We start from the raw sequence: 17,908 nt of genomic DNA, 5'->3' as shown, positions 1-17,908 counted from the left end.
ATATGTATAATATTATATTTGCTAAGTATTAGTAACTCAGTGTCCAGTAAAGCTTGGTCGCTCACATATTTTTTCTCAAAAGTGGACGGCAAAGTCGATGTTGCCGGTTAAAAAATAGGTCGCGAAGTGCGTAGTTTATGGTCATTCAAAAAATTAAAAAGTTAAAAACATTGCAGTCTCGATTTCGGGACTGCAATGTTGCATACAAATTCCATTATTTAACGAGTTCAAAACTTTTTAAAACTTTAAATGGCCATATCAAATGAAGGCATAGGTCCATTAAACAGACAAACAGATGATCGGCACTTATTATTATAATGTTGGTACCGCGACTATTTAGGTGTCTCAAATACGTTACCGCATTTTCAGCAGAAAAATACACTTCTTTTTTTTTTAAGGCGGCAAGCAAATCTTTTTAATGGTTTTACTTTTTTCTGTGAAAATTAGAACGTTGCTTCTGTAAAATATTTCTATTTGCACCATTTTTGAGAAAAGCACTATATATGACTCGGCTGGAAGGCTACTTGCTGGCTTCGGATTCAATTAAACGGACTCCCAAGGTCGTCCGTTTAAACGAATCCTCAGCCTGCAAGTAGCTACTTCCGAACCTCGACAATAATGTACTATTAAAGTAGGTAAAATCCATCAAATTAGTTTCGTTTTTAAACCAGTATTTTTACAAACAAATTTTATCGGTTAAATTTTGTCTGGTTTTTCTGTCCCACGCTTAATACCCTTAGATAAATTATGCGAAGATAGAGACAAATATCCAGCACTCCATTAAATCTGAAAAAGGGAATGCTTTTAAGAAATTAGCTAACTAATCTTTGTCTTGACTTAAAAGGGGATTATGTCGAAGAAAAATGCTCGACCTTTTTTCTACATTGATAAGAAATTTATAGGAACATCTCTTAGACACATTTTCAAAGCTAATTGGTTTCTTATTTCTACTTAAGTTTTAATTAGCCACGTTGCACCTTAATAAACATTAATTACTTTTATTTGTGCTTATAGGCATTTTATGACTATTACTTATCGTACTTACAACATTCGTAATCATAGCTTGCAAAGTGGGTAAATAAATAGGTACTTAGGTAAGTAAATGAAAAATTCTAGGAATTGTTATAAATAATTTTTTTCTGTTGGCTTATTTAAGTGGATGTGCTACAGAGATTTAATCTTGAACGCAGATTTATTTTAGCCGTAAACTTTACTAAAATAATAATAGTATTTAAAAAAAAATGTTTTCGTATATACGTCCCACTGCTGGGCACAGGCCTCCTCTAATGCGCGAGAGGGCTTGTAGACCTCACGCTAGCCCAATGCGGGTTGGGGACTTCACATACACCTTTGAATTCCTTCGCAGATGTATGCAGGTTTCCTGACGAACTTTTTCCTTCGCCGAAAAGCTAATACTAATTAAAATACGAATTTACGTATACGAATAATATTAAGAATACGTTCTCATAAGTACCTATTCATATTATTTACATTTGAGTTCCCTAATAAATTAATTAACAAACTAAACTTAAAACATAACTATCTATGGGCTATTTTTTTTTATTTATGTCTATAGCCTTCAAACTAAATAAAAGGATATATTGGACAGCATATTGTTACAGCTACATTTTTTCAATAATAATCGATAAAATAGGCTAATTTAGGAATATAAAATGTAAATGGATATGATATACATACGTGCTGCTTGTTTGTTTGTACCAGTGAAAGAGAGCGTTAGAGTTAAACAATTACCCGTACAATATGTGGTATAGTTACTCCTCCAATGCGAATTGTCTTTGAATTAACCAGAAAACCCGCATTTGGTTTAACTCGTTGATTTACAACTAAGCGGGGACTAAATCGTTAGTAAAAGACGTTATCCGTCAGAGCTAGGCGGAGTCGGTGAAATTCTCGTAGGATAGGGATGAATTGAATTAATGTTGAAACTACGAGTAGCTAGCTCATACATTGCCGGAGATTAAATCAAAAGTAACGATGCATTCAATACTTACTCATTTTAATTCAGAAAGAAAGGTGGGTACATTTTTCATACCCTGACAAAAATTGAGGCACGTTAAATAAATTAGGTAAGAAGATTAATATTCCAGAATAATTACAATATATAATATGATTATTTACAATATAACAAGTGCAGGAAAAAGTTTACAAGTGTTGAAATTGAAATTTATTAAATCGTTTACTTGTAAATTTAAAAAAAAATAGATTTCCCTACTTAAATGAATTTAGACGTTCAATTTACCCATAAAGATGGACTCGTATCTGCCAGGACTTCCTCTGACGTATTCACTTTTCAAAGTAGGTAACTCATCCACCAATTGCTTGTTATACAGCTTTTTCAAATACGTAACAGTTAGATTATTTATATTTAATAATAAAGAAAAGATTTTAATATGATTATCGTACACCCCAAAATAATGAAATATTTGCATTAGGTAGGTGCTTACATTTAGTGAGAGCAAAGTTTAAAGCAAACCTAACATGGCCAGTACGCCCAGTACGCTCTAGCTCAGCAAATCCAATCAATGATAGGATTAATGAAATTAGTCTAGGGGCTGAGTGAGCGCCACTGCCTGCGGGTTCTTCTAAACTAACAGCCCGCATTAACCGAGATCTCATGTTACACTATTTAGTGCTGAGTAATGTTAACTGTGATTTAAAACATGAACACGGGTTACGGGTTCTTACACTATTTTTATTTATTTTACCATGAGTGTCGCCACAAGTTTTTTTTATTCGATATGATTGACAAATAGCTTTTTGGGTTGCAACCTTAGTATAAAAATGTAACAATCATAGGCTAAAATTATGAGATCTTTAGCAGTGCTTTGATTATTAACTTAGAAGAAAAATACATACTTAATTTTATTCTACATAATATATAGAAATCATAAAAATGTTGTTTGAGTACTTTGTCCTATTTTTAACTGGTAATGATAAAAACATTAATAGACACAACTTAGTTTTGAACTTTTTAAACTTAGCTAACTTACAATTACTACAATTAGTATAGTTTGTAGCTTTCTAGTAGAGCCCGACGGCTAATCCTATTGTCTATTGTTAAGTAAAACCGCACGTGCTACTGCTACCTGCAAAAAAGGGTCTTAATTATTATATTTGGCACCTGATCGCGGGCTAGTCCAACGCTCAAAAAACCAGTGTAGGTGCGCTCTCCGATAACGCGCCTTTGTTACGCATCTCGATGACACATTTTAGTCTGGTTCTGTAGCGTTCGACTCGCCGGCACTCAGTATTTCGGTTACTAGTTGAACGGACCACACACATCCTAACAAAATATTTATCCATTAGTCCATTTTGAATCTTATTGCAATTTCCATAGGAGTTGTAATACAATTACCTGGGTAAAGTGAACGAACGATTTTTTATGCAGGTGGTTGTGGCACGTGGCACGAGTGGTTTTACTTAACAATAGACAATAGAATTAGCCGTCGGGCTCTACTAGAAAGCTACAAACTATAACAATCTAAACATCTAGTTTTAATTAACTACAGGTATTTAAAGTGCCGTTAACTACTTACCTACATTTTGAACGGTTAACAAACACATACCTAGTGTTGTGTAAAATAACAAAAAGTAATTAATAATTACTTAGGTCCCATCTAAATTTGAAACTTTGTTAGACAAAATGAATATTGAGTGGGTAGAAAAAGTTTGAGGCGGGTTGCATATCAATCACGCGTGGGCGTGGATGTACGTACGGCGTACGGTGTAGATATCCAGTTTATACTGAAACACTTTACTCTTTCCTGATGTCATCAATCTTATCAAATTTCGATTGATTTCGGGCGTGTTGAAAACTGTGAAATACAATTATATTGCCCTATGTGCGTATCAGACATCACTCTTTTTTATAAACTGGCTGTTATCTGAAATGTGATCATAAGCAACTTCCCATACAGTAGGTATATATTAATTGCAGATCCACAAAAACCTAGGAAATAAACTATTTTATTATGGTATCCGCAATGCAGGCGTGGCCTCAATAGGGTGATATTTTTGAAATACATTAATTTTCGATTATTTTACGTTTTTGTTATCACTCACCGACTAACTTTCTGTCGTGTCAGCATATCTTTTGTATATTTCACGCATAAGAAAAAAAACTAAAATAAATCAGAAGCTCGTCGCCGATATGCAAAGTGTTGATAAGTAAAGTCAATGTGTTTTAAAGAGAAACACTTTTTCAGAGTGTCGGAAAGCTTACCACAGCCTGTTATAAATTTTATTTAAGAGCCCATTAATGTGCACACTAGCGCCACTGCTAAGTAAATCGTGATTATTTAAATTTATCGAAATATATTTTAAAAAAGGAGGCCGCTACGTACCTACTGTATCTTATATTAAAGTACCTTTTGAATACATCAAACTAGTTTTTATGTTCCTGGATTCGTCGATCTATGAACTCAAAACAAAAATGGCCGTTTTAACTTTTGACGCATAGACTTTAAATAATCACGATCATTTAGCAGTGGCGCTAGTGTGCACGTTGATGGGCTCTTAATGAAGTTTACGTTCCAGGTCCTGGCTTCCATGCGGTTTGCGTACAAAGACACCTGCTCTTGACTTACTTAATTTCAGCATGTTAAAGCAATTAATTACCGCTTGAAATAGCTTGTTGTTAGCGCTTTTGCAGCGCTATTGCGGGCGCTCTCTTCCGCTAGCCTAGGGTTGCCATAAGTGTAGGGACATCGACCGGAACAAGTTTTTTTTTTTTGCATTTTTGATTTAGCGACATGGGGGGTGCAAATATTGCTGCGGTGAGTATCACCGGGACACCAAGCTGCAAACGGGAACGTATGGCAACCCTTGGGCAATGGCGGGGACACCGGGACACCAAGCTACAAACGAGAACATGTCCCAGTGTAAGGGGACGTATGGCAACCCTACGCTAGCCACATGCGGGGTCTAGACTGCAAGATTGAGATTTATAGGCACGTGGAAATTGCGAGTAGCTTTTATAAACGTGTTTAGCCTCACCCTTTTATACTTTGCTAATTTTGAAATAGGCGTCCTTATATAAGGATGTACGCGTATTAAGTAATGCACCAGGAGAATGACATTCAAGCTATGGACACAACTTTATTGACAATTAATATATTACATACGTTATTACAAACTAACTCAATAAAATACTTGAAATGGATTTTACAGTACATATGGGGCTTCCTTTCCAAACTAGTGCGTAAAATAGCACTTTTCGTGCGAATGTCAAGAAACAAATTTGTGATTTTTATTCCGTAAAAAGTAGGAAGTTTCGATGGCCATTATCCTTTTTTAATTCTGCTACGTTTTTAAACATACAGAAGAATGTAAGTATATAAGTTCAGTAATGAATACAAAATAACTTTCTAACCAACCGTCTACTTGACGACTGCTCTGTTTGAATGTACCTAACTTGCAAACTTTTATATGAGAGGTCGCAATATAACACAGTTATTGTAGTTTTATGAGAGGAATCTGCGTTTTATGCCATCCGCTATGGCGGATGCTGCCATGCCAGACTACTTTAATAGTTTTTTTATTCATGCTCAACATAGCAAAGAGACTTGTGAAGAAGAATTTGAAATCATTTCAAATTATTACGAAGTAGTTATCTATACAGGTACCTACTACCATAAAGAAATATAGTAAGACAAGAGTGAAGAATGTATTTTTTCTCCATGCTACTACTTAGGTACTACACTTTATACCTAATACATACAATATTTATAATACCAAGAACATTATAAACTGAAATAGACATCATACACTAAAAAACAGTGACCAAGTTCATTGCTTTATATTTTCTTGTGGCTATTTTTTTTAACTAGGTAATACGAGCACAGAAAACATAATTACCATTTATTATGAGGTCATCTTTTTTTTCTCAAATTATTGTATATTTATTACAATATTTCTTTATGTGCCGATAATATTCCTTCTCGCATACCTACACTTAAATATATGCATGTACATTTGCGTGAAATCAGATCAGTATTAAATAAAACTACCTAATTGCAAGCGTCAAATTAAAATACATCGAAATCCAAATAAAATCATCGTTTACTTACTAATCGAAATGGAGAGAAATCCATTTGCAATTTCTGTAGCTCCATCTCTGTCATTTTATTGGTTGAGCTTCGAGCGTTCTGCAGACAGCTTTTAGAAGATCACGTCATTTTAAATTTGATTTAGGTACTGCTCTAAGTCGTTAACACCTTATTCGTAAGAAATTATTATTGGTGAAACCAGTTTCTAATACGTAATTATAAGCCAACTTATAAAAGTTAATCTTTGTAATGAATAAAAAAGTCTAAGTATTTGTATTTGCAACGGGGGGTTCCGTCTGCTCTATGTCTCACTTGGTTATCTGTTGGCAACATGGAATTTAATCGAAAAATCACGCAAAAATCTATAATGATAAAATAAAATGATGTTTAACACCGCCAATAAAAGTACGAACAAACAAAAGCGTTCGTGAATAAATTTGTGTTATTGTTTATTTCTTAAAGTAACAAGATGGCCTCGGCAAAAAAAAATACAGATGCCTTGTTCAGTAATAAAATAACAAGCAGACACACCAGAAGACTTTTCTCAAACTTTTTTTTGCAAATATTGAGGATAATAAATAAGGAATCCGCGTAAAAAGTTTTCCCCGCCGAGACTGAACATGAATACTTTAAGGAAATTCGAGAATTTGGATTAATCTCATTAGACCTGACGACACTTTGCAAACTTGGCAACTTTTTTGAATGTAAGTATTTTAAAGTCTTCGCATAAAGTGTCGGGTTTTTACGAAATTAAAAACATTGTAGCTTGATTACCTACTGATTTGATGCATATTGGGATTTTACGTTAAGTACCTATACCGGCTATACCTTTTGTCACTAATAGCATTAGCAATTATTGGTACATGACTAATTGACTACCTACTTTTACAGACAGTACCTATAATAAAATACGGTATTATGCGTCTTTTCAATTTTACTTCAATGGCTTTTTTCTATTTTGCAGATTTATAATTACACTTATTTCATTTATTAAGTACAACCAATTAAACTTATCAAATGATAGTAGTATACATATACTGACATTAAACGAAGTTGAAAATTGAAGTTAAAGTATATGTAGGTATGTACCTAGTTATTTCTAAAACCTATTGAATGGCTTAAAAGTTTAAAATAATCAAATAGGTACTTAAGTAGTTAATTAATATTTACCTATAGTTTTTTTTCACTTTATTCAAATAGTAGAAATCCTAATACCTAAACATAACCTGACAAAACGATTCCGTTTAATAAATGTAGGTATTCCAGTCGTTGATATCGTTTTTCTAAATATGGAGTTTCCCCTGTCCGCTCAGTCACCAAACAGATTTCCTTTGAAGTAGATTTCCAGTAAATTTAGCACGAATTTGTGCAGTATCTATTTATGATGCGGCCCAAGTTAACATACCTACATTACCTACTAAAATATTTATATACCTATACAAAAAAGCTTATTTTTTTTATAAGTAAGTGTTATTCGTGTAAGTAGATAAGTAAGAAATAGTAAATAAGTGCTGACTTTTGGCGGTCAGCACATGACACTTAGCAAAGTGTAAGTGCAAACAAAATTATAGCTCCAAACAAAAAAATATGACAAGGATTTTTATGAATTGATGTACAAAATATTTAATTAGTGAGACGCTTATCACTAGTACCACGCATTTAAAGGTTGATATTAATATTCACACTGGAAAAAGAGGCCCTTTTCTATTTAATAATCGTAGTCAGTCTGATGGAAATAATTGGAACATGTCCTTTTTGGTACATACAACTCACATGCTTATTGGGAATATTGAATCATATCTTACACACCAGCCTTTTGAATAATTCGCAATACTACTTTCTTCATAATTTTATTAATTATTAATACCAAAAAAATACTAATGTAGGTATGTGTTATAAATGTTACTTATTGCCTAATCTGTAATTTTTTTACCAACATAATTCAGGATATTAAAATATTTATTTAGTATGGTCAGGCCTGCGGTGCAATTTTTATAACCTTAATAAAATACAATATAAAACAAATTAAATGTATGACTCTTTAGGAAAACCTGCCTTATGGAGAAATAGCTTCCTATCCTAAAGATTCTTATGACATAAACATTACACAATTTCCTTCTAGTATACCAACTGCACCGGCAGAAAACCAGAAATTCAATAAACATAAAAATGAAATGTAATAAAGCCGCGTATCAGTCAGAAGCAGGCGAGGCAATATACTTTTCGACCCTCGGAATAACGCCATAAGCGACATATAAATGTATTATTATTATTTACGCGTGTTTTATAATTTTCGTAAGCCGTCAAGCTTATCCTTTACCACGAAGAGTTTTGTCGATTTGGGTCTTTTGCTTTTCCCTAAATTATAGGGGCTCTAGGGACCCGATGAGAGAAACTGGGGGCGGATGATGTATATCGAGTATTGGACGTTTTATTCAAGTGATTCTCGGGAGAAATATTGTCTTGGAAATATACGAAAGGGTATGTTTTGAATGAATACTCAGTACGCATTATTGAATTCTGGGGGGCAATTTATTGTGAGAGGTGTACCTATTAGAAATATCAAATTTGTGTTGAAGCTGTACAATTTTGGTCATACATTTGTTAAATAGAATTTGGCTAAAAAAGCGGGGAGCCATGAGAAATTCTTATACGGGTATGTATCTGTCTATTTGACTCGTAAGCTCAAAGCTCGAAAGCATATAAGTTGGCATGCATGTAGCTTGTGTAGATAGATAAGACATGCAGCATGACAAGTGAGTATTTCCTACTTTTGTGACAAATTTTGCAGTTTTTCTTTGTTATTAGAAAAACTTTAAAGTAAAAAATAACTGCGTATTAAATTTCCTACAATAGTTGCTCGTAAAATATGTTGCTGTGCTCAAATTTTGACTAGATAATTATGTTCTACCTGTTTTATTTTCTTCCTTTCTGCCTTCTCCTTTTTTTTCTTATCCACATAACCTACATGGATGTCAGTTTCATGCTTATATGGACTATACTTTTGAAGCCAGTCTACTAGGTAAACTTACGAAAGAAAATACAATAGTAATTTTCTGTCTTTTATTGCCGCCAATCGCACAGCCCCCTTAACATACTAAATATATGTATAATTGTGGAATACAGTAATTTCTATTTAAATATTTGTGCTAATTTTAGTACAACATGTTTTTTTTTGTTATAGGCTGAACTAGTCGCAGTGGAAGGGAAGGAGATTGAGACACATTACGTTTTGGCTCGAGAGAGAATTCGGCGATGGAATTCTACTTCCAAGTGTTATCTTCTTGTAGAAAATCTACCAACACCTCTTCAAGTTAGTTGAAATATAAAAATTTGATTTACTATATCTTTAAAAGCATATAGGTACCTAGAAAGTGCCAAATTGTTATATAGTAGGTAGATTTGGTTAAATTCCAGATGGTATAATGACAGAAAATCAGCCAAGAGCATAATGACATCCAAAGTGTACGTCTAAGCGTGCCTTTACCATTAACAGGCAGGCGGCGTGGCGAGCGCCAGCGTGTGGTCATCCTGCGGTTGCCGGCAGCGGTTGCTGGCAGCCGTGACCACCGGCGGGCGCGCCGTGCACTGGGCGGCCGTTCCGGCGCGCGACGCTGCCAACAACGCGGACCTATGCCGCTTCAACTACACGTAAGTACATGTTTTTATTTCAAAAAGTCGCATTCGTTGTCGTATTCAAATAAGTACTTCACCCGCTTTAAAGATGTTGTTGTTATTGCATTGTTATCGTTTATCGTCGACTCGATATGTATTTGAGACGAATGAGATGATGGGAGAAGTAACATAAGTGATCAAGTTTGTACGGACGAGTATTACCAGAGTATACCACTTCTAATAAGTGCTCAAACTCACGGGCAGAGGAACTTTACGTTCTATATGTCCACACCACATACATTAATGTAGCTTTCAATATTATGAATTTGCCCATCTGAATGGATAAGTAGTTTTAGTATTCATAGGTGTGAACTACATTTATAATCATTTCAGAAGCAATCATATTGTAACATTCATGAATTTGCCTAATTTTCCAACCAGACATTGAAATAATTCCATAACTTCCTTTACTTAAATAACATAAACGTCCAAAACATTCAAAACAACTTTTATCTCTTATGAAAAGTGAATAAATAATCTACAAATTTGGAAACTAGAAAGTCATTACAAACTTTTAAATGGCGCTTACTGGCTGATAATAATTAGTTTCGAAAACCATTAGCTTCAAGCTGAGCTTGCATAAAAAATGAGTTGATAAACTAAGTTTATTGGAATTAAACTACCTTTTACAGTCAGGTCCTTGACATTGTATCTATAAAGACGGGCCTTGTCTGAGAGTTTGGCACATAAATGTTTAATCTTCGTAATAGTTTCTTAGTAACTGATTTCCTACGGGTTATCATGCTCTAATAACATATACTAATCTATGATCATGCTTAAGAAATGCCGTTTACCTACGTTATTGGCAATTCATTCACAAATTATTCTATTCAAGTAATTTTGTCTTGTACTTGTACTTACAATTTTCTTGAAGAATCTCATATTAAATCCCCTTCGAAAAAACCTTTGATTATATTTTTAATAAGTTCGTATAAATTAAGATTCACCCAAATCTCTCCATTCAAGGGTCATTAACTTTTTAGAATGTTCGTCACTTAACTGCGCCAAAATCTTCACTAAGATTACGCCTGTTGTGTTTTTTTTTTTCTAATTTCCTTTAAAAGTCGTTTTAATGTCCGCGGAAGAAACTCTCGGAAAACATGGCGTTTCCAACAACGTACAAGGTAACTTTCCGTGTCGGTACGAGTTAGAATTTCACAAGAGTTTTAGACACAGAAAAACACAGGAAGTTTCGTGTTTAGAAGTTGGAAAGCGGACTGTAAAAACTTCCTGGAAGACTGCGCGAGGCTTAGTCTGTGTGATTTATATGTATTTCGAGGATCGCCGGGGTGGAGTATTTAAATGCTGACCTATTTATTCTTTCGCGGAGATTGTACTATTCAGGGTACCGGGTAAGAACAGGCGTATTTAAGTGGAACATTACAATATTTATAAACATTCCTTTTATTCTCAGAATCTGTATTCGACTTTGATATTGTTCCCGTGACTTATAAATGCCAACTGCGTACTGGACTGGCGTGTACTAGTATAGTAGGTATCTTATATTAACATTCGTCCAGGGGGCCGATTTTTGAAATTCGACCGCTCGATTTCGTGTATTTCGTTCAGTAATATCTCCACTACTAGGCATGTAAATTCTACTAATAGAATTGAAAACGAGTGGTCAATATCACTAGATTCCCAATTTATCTTGCTCGTATTTCAAAAATCAGCATTTCGCCGTTTTCCACCTATTTTCGAGTGACGAAATCGAGCGACCTAAATTCAAAAATCGGCCCCTGTGCTTAAAAATGGTATCATTTTCAATTAAATTTAAATTATAAAACCAAAACATGCGGGTATTCAATTGGTGGTAGCAGAAGTAAATTGAATTAAATAATCACTTATATCAGGCATAATATAACCCATATATACGTATTAGTAACTTACATACCTAATAAGAAATAAAGTTAACGCGTACCTACAATTATATGACAAACTAAAATACAAATTAATTGACTAGTACAAGTGGCGTTCAAATTTTTTTGATAAACTAAAGCATAAAAGTTAAATATATCAGGTAAAAAAACAGTTTCTACTTTGAAAAGCAGGCAAGACGTGGCCTATTGATGAATGGGTCCCTTGAGCGGCAATAACTCTGTACCAATTTGCGCTCCTTTCTACGAATGCCTCATAAACAGAACCCTATTAACGCATCTTTGCGAGCTAACTGACAACGTGGGGATTTGAAAAAAAATATCGGCTTTTCACTGAGCCTTCAGGTTCCTTCCAAAAATGAGGCTTTAAGAGGAAAATGTGAAAAGCGAAATAAATAGGGAACATTTTAGAACGAATTGGCATTGGCCGAAAGAAACTCGTTAAAAGTTTTTCTTTTCCAGTAGTTTCCATTTTTTGGGAAATAGGAGATTGTGTTGGAAGTAATGATTATAATAAATTCGGGCTTATCTTACTTATAATAGTACATTATTGCAGAGGCCGGGAAAGGGCAATTCGTGGATGAGTTTCGATTTTGTCGGACGACGCGTAGCGGAGTCCGACAAAGAAGACGAATCCACGAATTGCTATTCCTGCCGAGGCATATATAGTGCTTTTCTCCAAAACATGCGAGGAAATAAAGTAAAATAATAATTATTTAAGCATCGAGCATCACTCAAATCGAAACTTCACATCAAAAACGTCAAAAACAATTTCCCTCGTTATTTTTAAAAGTTAAAGGCACAAACTTATTCTGCCATTCAATTCAGTACCATTCAATATTCGTTCATTGAAAATATAGTTGGTCAAAGCAAATTGTCAGTAAATAAGAACAAAAATAACTATACTCATCCTTTTCTTTTGGGTTCTAGTACTGGTGTAAGACAAAGATAGTATGATTCTCTCTGTCTATGTCAAACTATAATTGTGCAATATAAGCTTTATGAACACGGATGAGATCCTTAAAAAAAATATAAATAATCTTTGATTTTATTAAGCAGTATTCGCACGATCATACACGAGCACAACGGTCTTGTAAGAACGAGACATGTAAGGTCGTTTATATTACTATCTCACTCTATCCTATAGTTTGAAATGATAGCTGATCGGGTCGTGTAGACGCGGCCCGCGGCTATAATAATTGGCTGTTTGCGTTTTTGATTTTTAAAAAGTAAAAAACACTACAGTAATAAGTTATTACTGTAGTGTTTTTTTACTTCCCGTCCGCTAGAACAGGACAGCGATAGTTTTATTTTTTTAAATTAGAGTTTGACAATAAAGAAGTACTTCCGGTACTATTTTTGCTACAATAAGGTGAACATTTCCGAGCATATTGGAGAAAATGATCTTTACAGTTATTATAGACGTTGTTGTCTTCTATGTAGGACTTATTGTTATTAACTCTCTCGGGAACACAACTTTGCTTGATCTACTTCCGATACGGAATCAATGTGACTTTCGAGAAGGGTTTAAAAAGTAAACAAATTCTGATTGTATTTTATGTTTTCATTAAATTTTCGTAATGGGTATCAAAGTTTGTAACAATCGCCAACAAAGTGTCGTTCGCTGTTTGCCTGCATGGGTATTTTTACCCCCTTACTTTAAAAATTTAGGTCGGACGAAAGGTTCAAATGTCAATTTACCGATGCGAGCTAAAAGCATCACAATTGCTTTACACAGCGCTGACAGTGTTACGTGTAAAAAGCTCTTTATTCGAGTAATATAAAATGCAGCACAGTAATGAAAGGATCTGGGACTACAAATATGGCTTTTCACCTCAGCAGCTCGAACAAGGGTACTTTGCTACTTAAAAACAGTGAGTGAGACAAAATGAGCAAAATGCGATTTTGCTCACTCGGTGAGCAAAATTAGATTTTGTTCACTGTTTTTAAGTAGCAAAGTACCCTTGTTCAAGATGCTGAGGTGAAAATTTAATTGTTGGTATATCTTAAGAAAACATGAGTGAATAGAGGTAAGTGATGAAGAAGGAATACATTTTTCGGGTTCTCTAATATGTTCTCACTGCTGAGATGAAAAGTTTTGTGAACTACACGAGATCAAAGTTATTTACATCTCGTGCGCTTTTGAGTCCTTTACTACGCTCAAGATTCTAAATTAGATTAACTCGCTACGCTCGTGAATCTATTATGGAAACTTTCGCTTGCACGGGACTCAAAATAAGGACTCGAAGAAATATCAAACTTTGATCTCTTGTTGTACAAATAACTATAGTATAGAAAGTGTACGTAGTAGTTTTTTGAGCAAAGTAAATTCTATTGTACATTAATTAGTGTAATACCTATGTATAATGTACATTAGTGTAAAATGCTTACTCGTAAGTAGTGTGAAAGAATATACTTTTTTTTTTCGTTTTTGCCTGACACCAGGTACAGGAGTATTCTCAATTGAAACCTCGAAAACGAGGCCAGGAGCGGTTTTCGAAGCGGAAAAAAGGATCATTTTGCCGAGCAACACGTTTCCCGTTAGTTCACCGATTTGAAAGCATCTAAAAACAACCCATCGGTCGGCCGGAAACAGATTTGTCAATGTTGTTTTTGGGTTCATATTGAACGTGTACATTGAAAAGAATTAATGTAAATAAGCAGCAGGAGACTTCAAATAAACTAAGAAATTTTTCAAACAACGCTTAAACAAATTTTAATAAAAAAATAAAAATAATAGATGACCTATATTTGTGGTGGTAACAGACATATCTAAAATCTAATGTACTTAAGGGCGTACTACATATACAGGTGGCACATTTAGATCGGTCAGTACAGCCCATCGACACCCCATACTATGATAACTTAGGAACGTACTGGTTACCAACGTTGAGGCATAGTAAATAATCTTATCGAATTAAAATGACTGCTGTTGCATTTTGGTAACACATACCATACTTGCTTTCAAACATAGACGTATTATACCTACTTTTCTTTAGGTTGGTATGATCGTTAAAACGTCTACCGTCATTCTAAATTGTGGTGAAAGCGGTTATGTTACGTGTTTATTTTTTTGTGTTTAGACCAAATAACTTTAGCTTTTATTTAAATGGGGGGCAAATCTTTAAGAAAATGTGAAGTTTGTGGGGTCAGGCGTGTAAGGAAACTTACTTCTGATATATTTTTAGCAAGATTTCCTCTTGATTCGAACAGGTCGGTAAACTGATGTTTTTGTGCGATATTTTCATTTTGAGTCGTTCCCAGATACTAATTTAATTAGTTTGGAGTAGTTTTTATCGTTTACCATCCTTGATTAAAACGAAAACATTCTGTGAATAGATTCTTCTTGTAAAAACTAGGTAACCTAAGACACGAATAGTGTGCGAACAACTTATCGATAATCCCTTTATTTCAGATATCGACTATGGGTAAAGGTAACAGGTAATGAGGATTTGGAATATTTACCTATACAAAGGCTGAATGAAACTCCAACCTCTGAATATCTACAAGTGAATGAGCCTGACAGCTTTTTCCCTTTGTGGGAAGTTGGAGTTCACAGGCAAGACTCAGTGTTTGCAGGAGTGCTCTAAAAGTAGATTGTAGCCTTAGTTACATTCATAAGCGTATTGTAATATGCCTACGTAAATATAAAACTATCTGTATCTTATCTTTATTATGTAAAATAAAATTATTTTTATATTTTGCATTTATTTTATTAATCCACCTGATTTTCCATATTTACTTTTACAGTAGTACAGTACAACAGCACGTATCGCACATTTATCGATATCGATAAACAGTAGGTACCGGAAGTGTCGAGCCCTAGCGTTGTTTTTTTTTTTGTGTTGGCAGTATTGACATGTATTTGGTGTGTTGGCACAATGTACGTTCTTAATTCGGTTTAAGGCTTGTTCGAGAGTGCCGACTCTTAAAACGTAGTGATTTAATACTCTTTGGGTCAGTATGGGAAAGTCTGAAACTATAAGACATACGAAGATCTGTTCTTAGGAACCATGTCATCGATTTTAATAACAAGAAAAATTACATTCATACATTTAAAGAAAACCTGTACCTACTCAAAATAATAAAAAGGCGGTGGTCATTTCGAACACTTACTAAAATAAATTTAGGAATATGAAAACAATGCATTTTATTCATTTTAGACATTATGTTTCATAGTAAAATTTACTGCTTAAGACCTACACAATCGATATCTAAATAGAAATAGTTTTAGTTTTATTTTTAAAAACGTCCGGGTTCGATTCCCGAGCTGAGTACAGGTTTTTTTGAAATGTATGAATGCAGTTTTTTTGTTATTAAAATCGATGACATGGTTACTAAGAACAGATCTTCGTATGTCTTATAGTTTCAGACTTTCCCATACTGACCGATTTAAATGGGCCACCCTGTATAAACACTAAATCATTACAAGCATAATGTATTCTCAGGTATATACCTTTTCAAAATATTTGGTCGACTACGGGTACATAATAATAATCCTTGCATATATTACCTAGTTTGGTATCATAATAAATATTCGTTTTCTTATATAAATGTCATTATGACTAATAGTCAATTTAACGCGATCTATGAACGTCATCTACCTAATAATTGATACAAAACTTCTCCGCTATTTTCCAATAGTAGTTTATGCAACAGTGATATAATAAGGGTTCTTAAAATTCAAGGGTCGAAGTTACAAAACGAGACGTAGTCGAGTTTTGTAAAAAAAGACCCGAGAATTTTAAGAACCAATTATGAGCTGTTGCATACATTACTTTTTCTATGACAGCTGCAGCAAAAAAAAAAAAAAAAGAGTTATTATTAAAAAAAAAGAGTTATTATTTAAAAAAAATTGAGTTATTATTTAAAAAAAAAGAGTTATTATTGTAAATGAAAACATACCTCTTTCAATCAAGATGATCGGAACTTGTATCTTTAAAAAAAATAAAGCAGTTGTATTATACTCATAAGATGACTGCTAGCAGTCATCTTATGAGCCTATAGACAAATCATTCAAATGACATTGCTTTAGATATCACTGTCAGTCATTTAATTGACACATTTAAGTGCTGGAGTAGAAAAAATACTTTATACTTTCAAAACTTACTCAAATAAGCGTATCGCAGCATGTCCACCGGGGATAGAGCTGGCCTAATACAGACGTAATTCACGAGATGTATAAAACTAGCTGAATACCCACCGGCGCTATACATCACAGCCCCTGTCAGTGAGTTCTGCCTGGATTAACATTTGCTGCCGATAAGTTTAGCTTATTTCTAAGTATTCGTTTATAGGTATGAATGAATACAAATGATATTAGTACATTACGAGACCTTAGCTTACATCGCCACACAAAAACGTATAGTAAAGTAAACCACAAAGAAGTTGCTAAACTTTGTCAATCATCCAGTTTTGTCAACCCTTATACGTTTATTTAAAACTAAAGTACCTAGCTTCAACTGTTCTCGTTTTAAACCTTGTCCATACTCTGGCATTCATCTTAAAGTTGAACTTTAAAAGTAATTTAAGTTTAACGGACTTTAAACGCCAGGATCCCGCAAATGATCTGAAGTTCGTAAACGATGGATCATTGAATGTCGGCCATGCCTGCTGAGGTTTGTTGTTGGTGTGCTTAGTTCAATAACTTTGTAAAGTCAATTATTGGGATATTTCAATACATTCGTTCATTTTTATGACGGATTAATCTATTAATTGTGATATAAACATACGTATATTTAACAATTCTTACCCATTTCAAGCAATTATTCATTTTATTATTATTTCCAATTTCCTAAATAAAAATATAGCATGACTAGATATTTCATCTATTACTTAGAAGGTGCACTATATAAAAGATGCACAATTTATTTTGATATATGTATAGAGAAAATATTGTATAGTATAAATATTAGTTCCAGTCCCCATCTTTATTTGTAAAATTAACTAAATATACAGATAGGTACCTACATACATGTCAACAACAAACATGTCTTTTTTGTAATAATGGAGTTTTGGATACAATAAATAATAAGTACCTACTGTAACTCGGCATTATTCAATGATATACCAGAATATAGGTCCGCCTAAATATAATTTCTGTTAAGTTCCAAGTAAGTTCACGCTAATGCGCCTATTGTCCTTTACATACTAAATAATACACATACTATTATAATAAACATATGTAAAGACATACTATTATACTTAATAATTAGTTAGAACGCGATATAATTGCTTGCTGTGTTTATTTTGTTATAGGCTGTAAATGCTATAATACCAGACATTAAA

At 33.8% G+C, this 17,908-nt stretch overlaps 1 protein-coding gene across 1 annotated transcript in view; it reads left to right on the top strand.

Moving 5' to 3' along the window:
* Nucleotides 1-17,908, top strand: part of LOC134659834 (C3 and PZP-like alpha-2-macroglobulin domain-containing protein 8) — a 230,875-nt gene that overhangs the window by 179,740 nt on the left and 33,227 nt on the right. The window contains exons 8-9 of the mRNA XM_063515545.1: nt 9,253-9,381; nt 9,565-9,719. Of these exons, the coding sequence (XP_063371615.1) occupies nt 9,253-9,381; nt 9,565-9,719 (284 nt within the window). The remainder of the gene's footprint in view (nt 1-9,252; nt 9,382-9,564; nt 9,720-17,908) is intronic.

The sequence above is a fragment of the Cydia amplana genome, chromosome 2, assembly GCF_948474715.1.
Source record: "Cydia amplana chromosome 2, ilCydAmpl1.1, whole genome shotgun sequence".
In the NCBI taxonomy this organism is placed as follows: domain Eukaryota; kingdom Metazoa; phylum Arthropoda; class Insecta; order Lepidoptera; family Tortricidae; genus Cydia; species Cydia amplana.
The sequence above is the reverse complement of the archived record's forward strand: the minus strand, read 5'-3'. Positions and strand labels throughout refer to the sequence as shown.